Source organism: Tauraco erythrolophus, chromosome Z, assembly GCF_009769465.1.
Source record: "Tauraco erythrolophus isolate bTauEry1 chromosome Z, bTauEry1.pri, whole genome shotgun sequence".
NCBI classification, from domain to species: Eukaryota; Metazoa; Chordata; class Aves; order Musophagiformes; family Musophagidae; genus Tauraco; species Tauraco erythrolophus.
This window is the reverse complement of record NC_141496.1, coordinates 50452949-50470296: the sequence shown is the minus strand read 5'-3', so window position 1 is coordinate 50470296 and position 17348 is coordinate 50452949. Positions and strand designations below refer to the sequence as shown.

At 40.4% G+C, this 17348-nt stretch overlaps 1 protein-coding gene across 1 annotated transcript in view; it reads left to right on the top strand.

Annotated features, from left to right (window-relative positions):
- The window catches only part of TDRD7 (tudor domain containing 7), a 46395-nt gene that overhangs the window by 17766 nt on the left and 11281 nt on the right, over positions 1-17348 (top strand). The window contains exon 7 of the mRNA XM_086628840.1: positions 13332-13912. Coding sequence (XP_086484966.1) covers positions 13332-13912 — 581 coding nt within the window. The remainder of the gene's footprint in view (positions 1-13331; positions 13913-17348) is intronic.

Genomic DNA, 17348 nt, shown 5'->3' with positions numbered 1-17348 from the left:
GACCTTTCCATTTGAATTACTGTCATGCATCTTTTAGCAGTTAGTGATCCCTGTTTTAGCCATCCTACCCTTGTCTTATTTCTTATCTTTCTACAGATTTTTCTCACAAGTCTTTCTCACAACTTAGCAATTTTTTTAGAATTCTGAGCCAAAGTTATATAGCTCTGCTGTGTTTGGGCTCAGCCTGGAATCCTTGGGATGCAGGCAGCTGAACCCCTAAGGGAGAGAGAACATTACAACAGAGGTATGAGAGGGAGAGGGATGCAGACTTGTAAACAAACAAGTTTTTTTGTTTTTTTTTTTTCTTTTTTTTGAGAAGTCACAAATAATCAAAAGCGGTAATATATTTGCTTTTGTTACTGGCAACGTGTCTTGTGGTTCCCTTTGCAGTCTAATTATAAACCTCCTTACTGAGTGGTATCACAGAATCACAGAATCACAGAATGGTTTGGGTTGGAAGGGACCTTAAAGATCATCTGGTTCCAACCCCCCTGCCATGGGCAGGGACACACTTTTGAAGTGTTCTGCTTAGTTTGGTAGTTTTAGTGCTGACTGTCCTTTGGAAAGTTGAGACCCTTGAGTATAGTACAACTGCTCCAAAGACAGTCATGGCACTTTTAGGTCCACCATTGATTCCATAGCCGCTTCTGGCCAAAGAAACAGAAGCCTTACCCGATTTATGCTATCCTTGACAAAGTACTAAAGAGTTTATAAACCAAGTGAAAATAGAGACACCAAGCCCGAACTCCTGCAAGCCTCTCTCCAAAGCACTTTGTTTAATGTGAAACAGTGACAGAGGTTCCTCTGAGCCTCCTAACAATTTCCTTTTAAACTGCCAGGAGCAGCTTTGTATTTTATTTCACCAAATCCCATAAGGGGGAGTTTTACAAACCAAAGTCCAGGAAGTCTCTCTTGTGAGCTTCCCTGTTCTTCATGGACTACTACAAGAAAGAAGAGCTAACATGGTGAGTCCAGCAGCATCAACAAGATACAGGCCCAATACTATGAGATCCGAATACCTTGATTGCCTACTGATTGTTTTAAAGTTGTAAGTGAAAAATGCAGAAGTACAGGTTCCTCTGTACAGGGCAAGGACTTCTGAAGACATACCACAACCCAAAGCAAAGAACACCAGGAGAATTAAAAATCCATTCCAGTGGAAATGAAAATAGATTCTCCTCTGTGCTAATTCCCTGTATGTTTCAAAAGGCTCACCTGTCTGCCTGCAGGCTTCATGCAGAGAGGAAACAGCATTTTCTAGGTACTGTGTGCACTATCTTGAGACGCCTCAAATCGGAGTCCCAATAATGTGCAGGAAATCGAGTTTCTACTACCTGAAAAACTAAAGAAACACACCAGCAGAGAATATCCCACCTCACAAAGAGGAAAAGCTTTATGACAGGAGACCTTGCTTTAAGTGAACAGCACGTTTATGCTCCCTATGCAAGGCAAAAATGCACTCCCTGAACAACTCAGCACATACTAAAGAAAAAAAAAACAAAAACCCTTGAAGAGCCTTCAATGTGAAGATGTGAAGTGTGTTCTGGGTCAGAATATGAGACAGAATGCTTCATCCCACAAAATATATTATTACAGGGTGCACGCTACTGCTCTGTAGGGTGTCTTCCTGAAGACTCTCTGGTGTATTCCCAGTCTCTGAGTCTATGTCATTTATTTCCTGGTGACTCGGACATCATTTCTTATCCATCAACTCTAAAAGTCTCTGCCTTTCCATTCTGATGAGATTTGTCATATTGGCTTGTATGTTTAAAAGACTTCTTCCTTACACATGCTCAGCTCTCCTCAATCACTTGAACTCTGTGAGTGATTCAGGAGATGGCGATTTAGATAAGAGAAAACTAAATAATAATAATAATAATAATAATTCAAGAGAAGACTAAATTCCTACATCTTTCTCAAAACACTTACTTGAATTCCAAGAGTTCTTTTCCAAAAGCTTTTAGAGAATTAGGCAGTCCTAGGACATTAGAGAAGGTCCTTGCATGCATGCGTAATTGGTTAAAAGGTTGGAAATGTAGGAAGGCTGAAATGGTTGACCTTCAGAAAGGCAGGAAGTCACGGAGAGATTCCACATGGGGGACACTTGGACACGTGCTGGTCAGGCTTGTAATAAGTGAGTTGGTAAAGGGTGCAAGTATGAGTTGTTACTGTGTTACAAGTAATAACACAGGGTTGTTCAGACCAGGGCTCTCAAAAGAAGTAGGGAACTGCCTGGCGAGGTTGCTGGCCCATGAAATTGCAACTGAGACTTAACTACAGCAATGGACAGGAAGAACACTGTCATTACGTTTAAAAAATGTTTTTTTCTGTGTGGTCTGTTAAGCCTGGGAAAAGAGATCGTGGCATTTTTTTATAACTTCATGAAAACATTGGCTCAGTAGGAAAAAATGCAAGTGATAAGAAGTAGTTGAGAATGACTAGAACAGAAAAGAATATTTCAGTTGGAAGGGACCTATCAATGATCATCCAGTACAACTGCCTGGCCCCTTCAGGCCTGACCAGAAGAAAGCATGTTATTAAGGGCGTTGTCCAAATGCCTTTTAAACACTAACAGGCTTGGGGCATCAGCCAGCTCTCTAGGAATCCTGTTCCAGTGTTTGAACACCCTCTTGGTAAAAAAAATGCTTCCCAATGTCAAGTCTGAACCTCTCCTGACACAGTCCTGCTCTGTTCATAAATAACAAGTCTAGGAGAACATCTTTCCTTTCTGAGTATTTGTGACAAGAAGTTACCTTCCACATACTTCAAGAATTTCTCAGACTTGCTCGTCACAGCAGTATGGTATTCCCGGTTGATGTCTGGGAAGTTGAAATCTATCATAAGAACAAGGACTGCCGATCCAGAGATTTCTTCTAACTTCTTATAGAGTAACTCATCAGTACTATCATCCTGGCTGGGTGATTGGTAGTAGACTCCCACAACAACATCTGCTTTGTTTTCCATCCCCCCAGTCCTCACTCAGAAGCTCTCAACCACGTCATCGCTAACTCTAAGGGCTGTACAGTCAAACCTCTCTCTTGCACACAGTGCGACTCCTCTACCTCGCCTGCCCTGTCCATCCCTCCTGAAGAGCCTGTAGCCCTCCATCCCGGCACTCCGGATGTGGGACTCAATCCATCAAGTTTCACTCATATCAGTGATACCATGGCTCTGGGAACTGACCAACAGTTCCAGTTCATCCTGTCTGTTTTTCATACTGAATGCGTTGGTGTACAAGCATTTCAGATGTGCTCCCGAGGTCTCTACACTCCCAGGAGCAGTGTAAATGTTCCCACTAGCATTGCCACCCTCAGGTGATGCCACGCCAATCCTTTGCTGACCTTAGGCTCTCCTGTTGGCATCCCCTTCCCTCAGCAATTCTAGTTTAAAGCCTTCTCCATCAGTCTCGCCAGCTTATGACCAAAGATGCATTTCCTCCATCAGGATAGATGGGTCCTGTCAGACCCCATCATACCTTGTACCTCAGAGATTCTTCCATGGTTATAAAACTCAGAAGTTTTGGTGGAGGCAAGTATTTATATCTTGGGCTCGTCTGTTTCTTCCAAAGTCTCTCCCCATTACTGGGAGGATTGAGGAAAATACTGCCTGTGCCCCTGAATTTTTTAGCATTCTTCTCAGGGCCCTGAATCTCTTTTAACTGACTTGGACGTTTTGTTGCAACATCCTTAGTTCTCACATGAAAGATCAGGAGTGGCTAATAGTCTGAAAGCTGTACTAAAAGCTATTCAGTTGTCTGATGACATCCCTAGTTCAGGCCCCAGGGAGGCAGCAAAATTCCCTGAAAAGATGGTCCAGACTCTGTTCTCATGAATAGAGGACAAAATAGCAAACACTGTACAACTGGTGAAATGTGTGGTGTAAGCACACATCAAAATCAGATGTGCTCCTCCTGTCTCCACCCAGAAGATATACAAACAAAAACTCACTGAGAGATCAAGCCGAGTGAAAGAGTGATTCAGAAGGATGGTGGGTAAAGGTAAGTAATGGATTCTGAACGAGCAAATTAGATGTTTAGGTTGAGAAAGATGGAGATATGGACTATAAAATAATAAGAGACCTGGAGAAGATAAATGGAGAATGATCATCATCTTGAATTCAAAAGCAATAGAATACATTCAGTGATGAATGGATGATTGCTGGCCTCCATCATCCTGAACTACTTTATACCAAAGAAACTGTCACTAACTGACAGTGCCTGAACTGTGGAGTATCCAAAATGGGAGGAAGAGGTAGCACTATGTTTGTCCTATCCCCTGTGCTTTTTCCTAGGCATCTGCTGTTGTCAAAGATGATGTCAGGCTAGGAACGTGTTTGTTTTGACCCAGTACAGCTCTTCTAATGCGCAGATTCAACCTGCCTCCATGTAATTATTCCACAGCTGATCGTTTCCAGCCGGTCTTGGTGCTGACTTGTTTCTAATAGTGGCTTTTTTTCATGCTGATAACATCAATCTGAGAAGACAACAAAATGTATCAGTCCCCTTTGTTGTTTCATAGAATCATAGAATGACACAGGCTGGAAGGGACCTTAGAGATCATCTAAGCTAACCTCCCTGTTATGGGCAGGGACGCCTCTCAACTAGATCAGGCTACTAATCTAGCCTGATCTAGTTTGTCAGGTGAAGCTGTCTTCTGTCATCTTTTTGTCCACTTGTCTTTCCAAATTCATTCTTTCAGTTAGAAGAGAAGAAAAAACAAGTAATAGACAACCACCTTTTAATTGGCAGAAAGAAGGGATGCTCGCTTCTAGACGTGCTTCCATAGTTTTCTTGTAGAAAAGGCTACCTTGGTCTTTCTATCTGGTTTCTTAAGGAGCTGGTAGAAAAATAACACTACTATTCTGAATTTGGAAATTCCAGTTGTACTGGAAAAGATATACTTGCTTTTCTACAGTTCCAGAACAGAGATGTTCTTTTCTGTAAAACATCCTACTGACTGACTATCTATAAATTTAACATTAATCTGTTGTCCTTAGAGGCCAGTTTCATCTCCAGTAATCTACCATTCCTTAGGCAGTTGTCATACTGCTTTTTAATACGTATATGGCTAAAGAATACCTTAGCATATTCTTTAGTGCACTTTAGCACTTTGGCTGATACTGTGTGAAAATGCTCCTCAGACTGGAGAACATTTGTCTGGCTATTTACTCTGAGGAGCAGGTTTTACACAGTCAAAGAAAGCTTAAGTGTTCTTTGTTTCATCTCAGATGTCTGGGATGGTGCTGGGCAGATCCCAAAGGCTGTCTGTCTTCTTTAAGATACATAATTGGAAAAAAAACAGAGAAAAGTAGGGGAAAATTAGCATGTTTTTTGTTTGGTGGGTTTTGGGTGTTTGTGGCTGTTTTTTTGGTTTGGTTTGGTTTTTTTTAAGTAGTCATTACAAGTTGAAGTTTGTAATTGCAAACAGAAAGGTAGAAGGTATTTTTAGACACGAATGGGACTTCTGTATGTTGCCTAGTTGACAGGTAGGATATTTCATTGACTTATTTCTTTTTTGGCAGTATCTATTTCTCAGAATATTCTTAGTCTCTTACATTTTGTAACAGGCATGACTGCATGACTGTTTGCAGAAAGTGAAACTAAAGGCTCAGGAAGATGGCAGGATCAGCTGGTAAACAAACTGACAGGAGGAGGATTAGAGCTATTGTCTTCCAAATCTCTGTTCTTAGGTGGTATCCCCTCCCTTAACAAACCAGGTGCTACATACTACTACATCTGGCAGCTGAGTTTTTACTGTAGTGTTCAGGGTGAATTAAACAGGTCCACTCAGAGAAGGGGAGGATTTCCATAGTAACCAGTTGTATTCCTTGAGCAACTTTGGTTCTATCAGGGTTTTTACTCTCAAGGAAGGAGTTTCTATACTACGATTAAGCAAAAGTCGTCATTACAAAGAGAGAAATGGACTTAAGAGAATAAAAAATTCATCTCTAATTATGCATAATAGGTAGTGCGTTCTTACAAACTGGAACGTACTTTGCACATGGAGGAGACAATGGAGCGGGCTATCATGGTTGGTAGTACGTATGAATGAAAGCTTGCACACTTTTACACAAACCCTATGAACTGTCTCCTGCAGATGAACTCTAGCATTATGATAGTTACTTTTCTTTTGCTGTGCTCATTAAAGAAATCGGTGTTTGGTCTGACAGTTTGCTTTGGTGGGTATCTCAGTTCTAGACACAGAGCCACTAGCTATTTAGAATGGAGCTCAGTGAACAGAAGACATGTTCTGCCTAAAATTTAACTAGCTGTGTCGTATATAGTATAGCACAGGGCAAAATACAGTTGGTATCAACCTCACTGAGAAAATGGTGTCATAGTACGTGTGCAAACGAGCCAGTTGAGGACACAAGATCCAGAATAACTTTGCTGCCCAAACATGGTGCTAGAACAGGCTGTAACTCAATGTACCTGAAGCTCAGTCTTACTGGTGACTGATTAGACAATATGATGATCCACCAAATGAAGTTAAACTTCATTTGACAGCATCTTTCCTTGTTCCTGCTTCACATACCCTTGCAACCTCTTGTGTGTTGAATCTTGCGCTTTTCTGACCCTTTAGGAAGACTTCACTGCATTATGAGGTGAAAATTAGTGCAGCCAAAACGAACTGCTGACAAAGGTGTCTGCCGATCCTCAGGGCTGGCGTAAGGATGTGAGGAATAAGGGCAGCCCTCAACAGTATGAAGTTGTTAGATTGGCTCAGCTGGCTTATTGCATCACGGAGTTACAAGTGAAACTGTATACTTTCAGAAGTCAGAGTCTCAAAAGCATGAGGAACTGTGGAGAATAATTATCTTCACTGTGATATGCAAGCTAATAAACTGGGAGGGCAAGGAAGATGGGCAGAAGGGGGCAACCTAAAGACACTCCTGAACTTTGCAGAGCTTACTATCCCAGTCCTGAGTATGAGCTGAACCTGATCAAGGGATAACTTGTCAATAAGGATCCTTTAGTCTAACAACAAAAGAAAATACAAAAATGCGCCCAGTGTGACTTGTATTTTAGCATTTCATTTAAGTAAAGAAGTAATGACTACCAGAAATAGAAAGGTTTCAGTCATTTCTGAGTCAGTACAGTTTCCTCCAGTACCTGAAGGGGATCTACAGGAAAGCTGGAGAGGGGCTTGTTACAAGGACGTGTAGCGATAGGACAAGGGGCAATGGCTTTAAACTGAAAGAGGGTAGGTTTAGATTAGATATAAGAATGAAATTTTTTACAATGAGGGTGGTGAAACACTGGAACAGGTTGCCCAGAGAAGTGTGGCTTCGCCGTCCCTGGAACTGTTCAAAGCCAGGTTGGATGAGGCTTTAAGCAACTTGGTCTAGTGGAGGGTGTCCTTGCCTCTGGCAGGGGGGTTGGAACTAGATAATCTTTAAGGACCCTTCCAACCCAAACCATTCTATGATTCCATGATTCATTGTAGAATCTGAATATTTTCACTTCAGTCGAAGGGCTGAAAGTATCTTCTGTATTTGCCACAAAGATACCACCAGAATATATTGTTGTCATTGTTAGTCTAAATATCATAAGTTATCTTTTCTGGGCCCTCTTAAAGAAACTGACATACCTGACAGAGTTAGTGGCTGAAAAGACTAAAAAGACTATTAAATCAAAAACCTTTCCAAATTATTTTGCATTCCCTAGTATTGTAAAAGGTCTGTGATGTTTGAAGGTAGTTCTTATATTCTGATAACTGAAACTCAACTGAAATTTAGAAGAAGTGAACCATTTCTTCTAACGTTGTGTAAATACTTCACAGAATCATGGAATCACTGAAGTTGGAAGGAACCTCTTGAGATTATCTATGCAACCCCCATGCTCGAGCAGGGTCACCAGGAGCAGTTTACCCAGATCAGTATCCAGTTGTATTTTAACAACAGACATGCTACAACCTTTCTGGGCAACATATTCCTGTCCTGTTCGTGTCCTGTTCCAGCTTCCCGGTTGTTTTGGCTGAAGACAAGCCTCTTAATGTGCCCTTTTGGCATTCAGGGTAAGAAGTTAGGTATTGTACCTTCCCATGCAAAACAGCTGATTGCATATTGACTAGAAGCTGTAAAAGCTGGAGTGATCCCAAGGATAAGCCCTAACCAGATGATGTCAGAGGCTTCCACAGCCTTGTAAGGAAGAGCTCTTTACTGCGTCTGATGCCAGCCTGTGCAGTGAGGATCTTCAGCCTTTCGAGAACATTGCACAAGTCTGTTTTTTTTTCCCAGAATTGGTTACTTTCCATGCGTATTCAACAGCTTGGTAGCTTAAACTGTTGCTTTCAGAGGCAGCTACTTAGAAGAACAAGGAGGACTGGAGCGTTAGTGTTGAAGCAGCATCTTACCATTGTCTGGGGAGAGCTGTACTGTAGAATGATTGGCAAAAACAGTGGGATCTGGAGTTGTAGTGGCCACCTCTGACAGAGAAAAGACACTGTCAGCCAAATGTATGGATGCAAGCTGCTGCTGATGAAGGCCAGGAATACCTTCCTCACTGCTTTGAGCTCCAACTTACTGGGAGTTGAACTTTATGTACTATCGAGGAAAGTCAGGTAGATGAGAGATGCCTTCACGCTGAAGCATTTGTCAAAGGTGCCTGTCAGCAAAATGTGTCTGTATGCGGTCTATGGCACATATGCCATAGTAGCTTCTGTGTTGCGTATTTAAGTCAGATCTGAAAGAATTCGTGCATCACACTTCTGACGAATTATTCTCACTGAATTAGAGTGATAGTTCTGATCAGTGTGTTTTAGAGCAGTCTTTGAGGACCTGTTTGATACCAAGAATCATGGAGCCAGACTTCTCCTGTTTGCCATGAGTGATGAGACTGTCACTGACATTAACCACCAACTTCCACTGCACATTTCCTTTCCCTACCTTGCAGAAGAATGGCAGAAAGTAGATGCATATTCTAGTTGTGGATGTAATCTTGAAAGTGAAGGACCCTTTCTCTAGAAATTTGCCATTCAAGGAGGTGTTTTCTCCACTTCCTCCCTGGAAGATATTGATGTTCTAGGAGATCGTCAGTGTATCTGCTCTTTGGTCATCGCAGTACACACGATTAAACAAGACCTGGTGTTATCTTTGCCATTCTAGCATGGCAAAGTGGATCCTTTCTTTTGTTTACATATGTTAGTGTAGTGGTTTACCTGCATGTTGTCAAGCACGCATGTACATAGCTTTTGTCCTAGCAACACGTACAGGAGTATGTTTGCCTTCATCCCCTCTGTATGTGTACGTCAGGAGTGTACTTGCTCTTCCTTTGCATTCAGCTTGACTTACTAAGTTGCAGTGTCAGTATTTGTCTTGGGAGTATTTTTTTTATTTGAAGCTTTATTATTTTGGGGCTCTTGATTTTAAGAGCCTCCTCTGATACTCAGGCCCAGCACAAATACGTTTTTCTTTTTCTTCTGTGTAGAATTACTTAAGTCTCTGTTGCCCTGATAATACATTCTAACAGCTGTTGACTCTGCTTTGTGCTCTCTAATGGAGAGGTGACAGCAGGCGTGTTGTGCTTGCAGACCAGGCCTGCCAGCCATACTAATGAGAAGTACCTTGCAGGCAAATCTATAAACTCAACTGGAAACCATGTTGAGATACTTGTGCTAAAGAAAGGGTGGCTGTTTTGAAGTGCTGCTCACTGCAGCGCTTCACTTGCTGCTTCACAAGTGAAGCTGTTTGCTTACAATTAAAAGTTTGTTATATTGTGTGTCCTTGAATGTGTCTTGGCCATAGGACTGTCTGGAGGAGTCTGTTGCATCTTGAACATTAACTTCTATGCAAGAAATAATAGCCTAATGATGTCCACGTGAGCTTATTTATGCTGAAGTAAGCTGAAACAACTTACTGAAATAGCATTTTTCTGTCTCTAAATGGTTTGGTTAGTCAGTGTCTACAGTCTCTTCTAAACGGACCTTCAATGCCTAGAAAACCTCAGAGCTATTATTAGAGTTAAGAGGCTTAAAGGTCTCTAAGGATCTTCTCTCTTTAGTCTGCTGCTGGTCTTTAGCGTGTAAGGTTTAATAGTCCTGTAAGCTAAAATTTATTCATTCTGTCGCCGCACTAGTTAGAAAGAGCTAGCCAAGAGAAAGGGTACGTAAAGCCAGATCTCTGCATCCAGTTTCTTTCAGGATGAACTGCTACACATTCCAACACAGCTTTCTCAAACAAATTGTTGTCCTGATAATGCCAAGTGTTTTCTGGAACTAGAAGTTTCCGTGGCTGGTCATTCAAACAAATTCCTCAATCTTGTGCATGGACACTTGGAATTAACATCTTTAATTCCTCTGTATCTAGGATGTCATTACCTGCTAAAATGGTGTGCCCTGGTTTTTCCTCTGGGCCAATTGATATACTTTGGTCTCTTGACTGTATATCAAAGCCCTTGCAAGGCTTTGATAGGTTTTTGTGGGTTTTTTTAACCAAGCTCCTTTCTTCACCAATGATTCAAGAGGCACAATAAGGTTTCTGATACCAGAGGGTACAAATGTAGGTTCTTCCTGTCATGAATCATTGATGGTAACCCTTTTAGGTTGCGTGGCCAAACATGTTCTGTCATCTCTTACATCAAACTGACTAGCAGAGATGCTTAAGAACTTGGTGAACGTACCATTGGTACATTGAAGTTCTTTATATGATTTGTTTATATTTTATCCTGTAGTTGATACATATTCTTTAGTAAATGGACATCTATAGGACACTATCTCTCCCCTCCCCCCAATTAAGAGGAAATGTCTCCTTGGTTTAGTGACCCTACTGGGAAAGACTTGAGCCTTAAATCTTGTGGACTCACTAGCATGAATTCAGGGAGCCAAGGATTGTTAGATAGGTTTGTCTGCCTTCTCATGTGTTATTCTTGCAGAAAATATTACTACTTTGTTTTTAACTAGTAAGGAAGGATTCAAACATGCCATCATGAATGCATGGGAATTCTCTGACATGGTTAATATTTTTTTATATCTATGAATACTATTTCCTTTGTGTCAATTTTAGATAACACGTATGCTAGTGTTTGTAGAAGTTGACCAAGATCTATTCCCAAGAACCATTTGATATCTTGCTTTTGCACCAGTCTAGATAATGTAATGCACAGCAAGTATACGGAAGTGCACTTACATAGGAACTCTTAGGTGGTTTTGCTGACTCTCTCAACACAGATAATCATGTGGTAATTTGGGCTGAGTGTGAAAAGGTGCACAGCAATGGCCATTTTTTTTAAATTTTTTCCCATGTATTGTAATGAAATGTCCTTGTCTTGTTAAAGTTACCTTGATAATAAGTGACATCTATTATTCTTGTTACGTAAGATAATACTTAAAGTCATCTTTGTTATGCTTCCATCGTGTGTTGCTAAGACAGAACACCAAAGAATTACTTTAGCAAGGTTTATAAAGTTCTGATAGGCATGGACCTCAATATTGTAAAGGTAAATGCTACCCCTAAGTAGTAACAAGTAATTCAACTGCTTAATATTTTCTTCATTGATTTGCCTCTGAAAAGGACTTTGGTGTGATGTGGACCTAAGAAACTGATGAGAGTTGTTTCCTCTGAGGAAAGAACATGAAGGTGAAGCCACATACACCTTAATAACTTACTTTATTGCAGGAGTTGTTCTTGCTTTGAGACCAATGTGAAAACACTGAGAGCTTTTGTTATCTCAATTCTACATAGATACCCCTGCTAAGTTACGGCCAGGTTGATCTAGGTTGAAACTGCATAGCTTTAGGAAGTGGAATTTTATTATGAGTTTGTGTCTACAGTTCTGTTGTGGTTTAGCCCAGCCAAGAACTAAGCACCATGTGACGACTCGCTCTCTTTCCCCCATACCCGGTGGGATGGAGAGGAGAAAATATAACAAAAGGCTTGAGAGTCAAGACAAGGACAGGGTGGGATAATTCTCCAGTTATGGTCACGGGCAAAACAAGATTTAGCTGGCGGAAAAATCAATTTAATTTGTTACCATTTACATCAGAGAGGATAATGAGAAACAAAATCAGATCTTAAAAAAAACCCAAACCTTTTCCCACTCCTTTCTTCCCATGCTCAGCTTTGCTCCTGATTTTTCTACCTCCCCTGCCTCAGTGGTGCCAGGGGGACAGGGAATGGGGATTCTGGTCAGTTCATCACATGTTGCTTCTGCTGCTCCTTCCTCTTCCTCTGGAGGACTCCTTACACTCTTCCCTTGCTCCAGCGTGGAGTCCCTTCCCACAGGAGACAGTTCTCCACAAACTCCTCTGACATGCATTCTTCACACAGGCTACAGTTCTTCACAAACTGCTCCAGCATGGGTCCCTTCTATGGAACACAGTCGTTCAGAAACAGACTGCTCCAGCTGCCGCTGCCCTCCCTCCCTGCCCCCATCAGGCGAGGTGGAGAGGGTAGTCGGCTCAGTGCAGACAGCCACCCGCACCTTCCTCCTCTCTCCACTGCAGGTGCCACATGGTGCAGGTTATTTTTCCTTTCTTAAATACGTTATCACAGAGGCACTAACAGTGCCGCTGACTGGCTCAGCCTTGGCCAGAGGCACATCTGACTTGGAGCTGGGGAACCTTCTAGCAGCTTCTTACATGGACCATGCCTGTAGCCCCTCCTCCACTACCAAAACCCCACCACATAAACCCAACACAAGTTCTTAAATGGTGCTTTCAAGGTTGTGATTTCAGATCATGTGAGGTGCTTATTATTGAACTTAGCAAAGGGTGGAGACACATGGACTAGCAAAATATCTGAGTCTAGAGGGAGGCTGTGGGCAAGGTTTAAAATGGCTTAATCAAATTTATTACTAAATTTATTATGATCCAGAAACTTTTTCTTTAATTTCAGAACTTTTTAAAAGCAAAAATAATTCCCTGTGCATGACAGCAGATAGCCTGACAGGTGTCCTCTTATTTCTGAAGTATACAATCAAATCCCCTCTCCCTCAGTAAACTGAGACAGAAGCTCTTCTTTATGATAATGCTTACCTGTGTGGAAGATTAGGGAAGTTAATGTGCAAAAGACCTAAAGTTTGTGGAGTGTGTCATCATCTTCTGATCCTTCTAGGAGAAAAGAGAGACTATACTTCTTTGGAAGCAAGTCCAAGCTGTATTGCATAGATTAGATATTTGCCCTGTACTGATGTAGTTATATGTATTTGATATCCTTCAAAATGGAGGAGGAAACATTAGAAAAAATACTACCCTGTACTGACTGCCTCAAGCTTAGTTTCCTGGGGATGTCCGCTTTGAAGTCTGTATAAAATCCATGTTATAAAAATGTAATTGGCAAAATGATTTAGACTTAGATATGCAACTGATTATTGACTCTATTTTTTGTTTTCCAAGGTGGAGAAAGTACACAGGGGTGATCAGATGGATGGGCTGCTTTATCCTGCTAAGAAAATACCACCGATAGCAAAAAGTGATACCGAGCAAGAAAAGGCATCTCAGAATGTTACTTCTCCAAAAGCAGACCCTTTGTTAAAACCAAATATGGAGACCACACCTGCATCACTTAGTAGTGACTTCAAGCAGAAAGTTGTTAACATCTTGCTGAAGTATTCAAGTGGTCTTTGGGCTAATGCACTTCCCAAATTGTACCAAGACACTTACCAAGTAAAATTTCCAGAAGACATTCTAAATAATCTAGAATTGCTCTCAGATGTCTGTATAGTAGACTATGTATCCGAAGTCCCTAGAAAGGCCATCCTCTATGCTAAACCCCAAAGACGCATTGATGAAAATCTGAATGTCACTGAGAAAGTCCAGAGGCATGATGGTGTGAAGGCCACAGCTGAACAACAGCATGAAGAATCCAAGGACCAGTATCCAGAGAACGTAACTGTTCCTTCTCTAATCATTCCATCGGAAGGATCTGTGTCAGTCATGGTGTTAGAACTGAAGAACACTAATGAGGTCCTAATTAGGCAAGTTTGTATTTCAGAATCTGTCTTTTTTGCTTTATTTATAAATCCACATGCACATATTGTGCAGGTCTGCCATAAGAAAACAGATGAACAGGAAGTTGCAGGACTTTGTTATTTACTTATTTTGGTAATGAAACTTAAGTATCCTTTGTCTGTGTGCTTAAATGGAAATTTTCTGAAACTTTTTCTGTGCTGAGCAGATTGGTTCTATCATTAGTTTGTCTGAGAATCAAAGCAGATTTGGCTTGCCATTGGAAGACTTTTTAAAATAACCCTACTATAACACATAGTAGTATTCAGATATTACTGCAATACTTATTAATATGTATAGTAGACTGTGTATCTGAAGTCCCTAGAAAGGCCATCCTCTACGCTAAACCTATAAAATATCTATAAAAATATTTTTTACTTCTATAACTGACTTACTGCTAACTAGGTGTGACTTGAGTGTGTTCAGAGTACACTGCAGTTTTCACTTTTGGGGACAGATAGGCTTCCATCCAACAATAAACTGCTAGTGCTTCTCGATTTGGTTGCTAATCAGCCCAGCCTTAAAGGACAGTGTAAGAAGTGCATTGCAGTGACTATCTTATGTATATGTTACTGTACTGTTTCAGGAAATACTATGATAAGCTCTCTATACTTCATTGTTGGAATAAACCACACAAATCCTAGCAGTTCTTTAAAACTTCAAACAAACACACATACACACAAAAAAACCCACTTTTTATAGAGGATGTTTCATTTTGAAAATTATTTCAAATCAAGCCTAATCTTAAAAAGTTTTATATGTCACTTCAAAGGATGAATTGAGCAACTGTGTGGTAATACACTGTATTGACAGGTCTCTTTTTTCTCACTAGTATCTGCAGTTTCACCTTTCATTAGATTGTTTCAGTCATTCTCAGAGGTCCTGATTAGGATCAAAATAAGTATATGTGCGGTTTATTTACAGATTGGTTCACTATGAAGCTAAGACCGTGTTCCTCATTGCTGGTCAGCAATATCCAACACACTAGCCTTAAGGCTGAAATTCAGATACCTTTTTTCTCTTTAGCTATCAGTAATGTATTGGAATACTCAGCCTTGAACTTTCTGCATGTGTCAGTCCACCATTTTAGTTCCCTGAAGTCATGGAATCTTAGTGTCTGATAACCTATAGTGAAAATCTCCATACTTGGAGGTTGTGAGAGAAATTCTTATTTGAAAATGTTGCTTTGTTTTACCTGCTAGTACCATTCATATATATACCATTCTTTTCTCAGATAACCTGTTTTAGTATATTGCTTATCCATTTATTTTGTAAACTGGTCTTACCACAAAACATAATTTAAGGCAAGATTCTTCATCCATCATTAACATTTTACTATCTCTGACTGGACAAGCCAATCATTTTAGCAAAGAAGACACTGCTGGAATTTGTGAGTGAGCCTAAGTTTAAAAAAAGAAATCACAGGAGGAAGAACTGCATCAAAGAAAAGAGAGGCTTTATGTTTTAGGTTGTTCCTGTGAGTCTGTTTGAATTTAGCCTAAGACATGAAAGATGAGAAAGATGAATAGTGCCACAAAAGACAGCCAACTTAAGGCATGTAATCATCTGTACATAGAGATACTGGAACGGTTAGACATGTTGCATTTTGCATGTTTTGTATTAGGAAGAGCCGGAACAAATTATGTGTCTCTTGCTTCCAGCTTGCTGTGCAGGTGGGACTTAGCTCTGCAAAACTTTTTCCTTCTCACTGTATACCTTTTAATTCTGGCAGCACTGATATCTTGCTATATATGTGGAGTAACAAATCTTAGCTTTCTAATCTATTCTACTAATTATTTAGGGGAACGTTTCATGTCCCATGAATTAAACTACTGTATGACGCAGCGGAGCTGAGGGTGATTATGTAAAAATTTCTCTAAAGCAGCAGTTCCCAAATTTTGGTCCATGGTTCTTGAACCATATTAAAGTTTCTGAATTTGTCAGCTCTGTGAAGGCACGTGGTGGTGGTTAACTAGCGGTCTCTTGGCTCGAGATACAGAAATGACTTCTTAGGGTTATCTATGTGCTTCATGTGCAAGGTCACTTATCTTCAAGATGAAACTAGCCATGAAGGGAATAGGTTTTTTGCCATGAGAAGAAAACATTCATGTAGACGTACAGGAAGGAAACAGGGCATGGTCTCACCTTTCCCATGCATGTACTAGCAGTCACTTTCTCCTGATCTACACAAGAACTGTGTAGTGGCTATTGTCTGGTGTTAATTTTTGCAGGATCAGTAAAATCAAGATCCCTCTTTCTGTCTAGGGGATGGAGCAATTTCTCTTTACTTTCTTGGTATATGGCTAAGTGTTGTTTGGCTTTAACCTTTCATCTGCAGCACAAAGTTGTTTGGCTTTAACCTTTCATCTGCATCTGTAAGACAAAGCTGGAAAGTTTGGTGCTATTTCAATTTTGAGACATGGTACAATTCTGTAAGAATTCTGATGTCGTCAGAATGAAAGTGAGGTGATAGAAACATTCCTAGATATTTGCTATGCGTGTACAACAGTGTGACTGAAGGCAGAAATGATATGCTAGGTGCTACATTTGAATTCTGACTATAAATAACCATCACCTTTTATTCTCAGCTACTTTGAGTTTCTGTGCTACAGCTCGGATACTTTTTTCCTCATCTTCTTTTATCTTTTTGAATAGACAAAACTTTGTAGCTTATTTCACTATGGAAACATACCCCTCTGATCCTTTCACAGTGAAGCAGCAAGCTTTGCTTGACATGTGAATTGATTCCCTTTGAGACTAAGAATGGTGCTGACTGCACACTTGCAGTGTCTGGCCACCTGCACATGGATTAATCTCTAACACACTTTTTTGAAGTTGCTTTCCAAGATTCTCCTCTAAAGAATCTGAAAAGTAATTTTTCAACTGGCTTTGAGCAGCCAAAAATGTCTTCAGTATGATGTTCACTTGTAGCCGGAAAATAGCAACTGAGGCAGGAAATTCTGAAAGACTCTTCTACTTTCTGTTGACATAGTCCTACTGTCTGTTAAGTATCTTTACAAAATAAATGTTAAGAAATAAACTTTTAAGTAGCACATATGTGACTGTCACCCAACTCCTTGTCCATTATGAAGTAGATGAGTGCCTACATAGAAACAAAAGGGCTGTCATTCTAAAAAGCAATATATAATTGGATGGTGAGGTAGCAGGCTTTCTTCAGGAAAATGAGGGTTCCCTGGTATGCAATCAGTTGGAACTTAATCTTTATAACAAAGTTAGCATCGTATGTCATAGTACAGTATCTGCACTAATCCTAGGCATATAGCAGAACTTCAGAATAAATCTAGATTTTTATAGGATGGTAATCTGAACTATGGGGTAGAAATAAACAGTATTAATCACTCTATGAGCAAGTTAAAACAGTAGCTTCCTTTTGCCTGGTCTAAT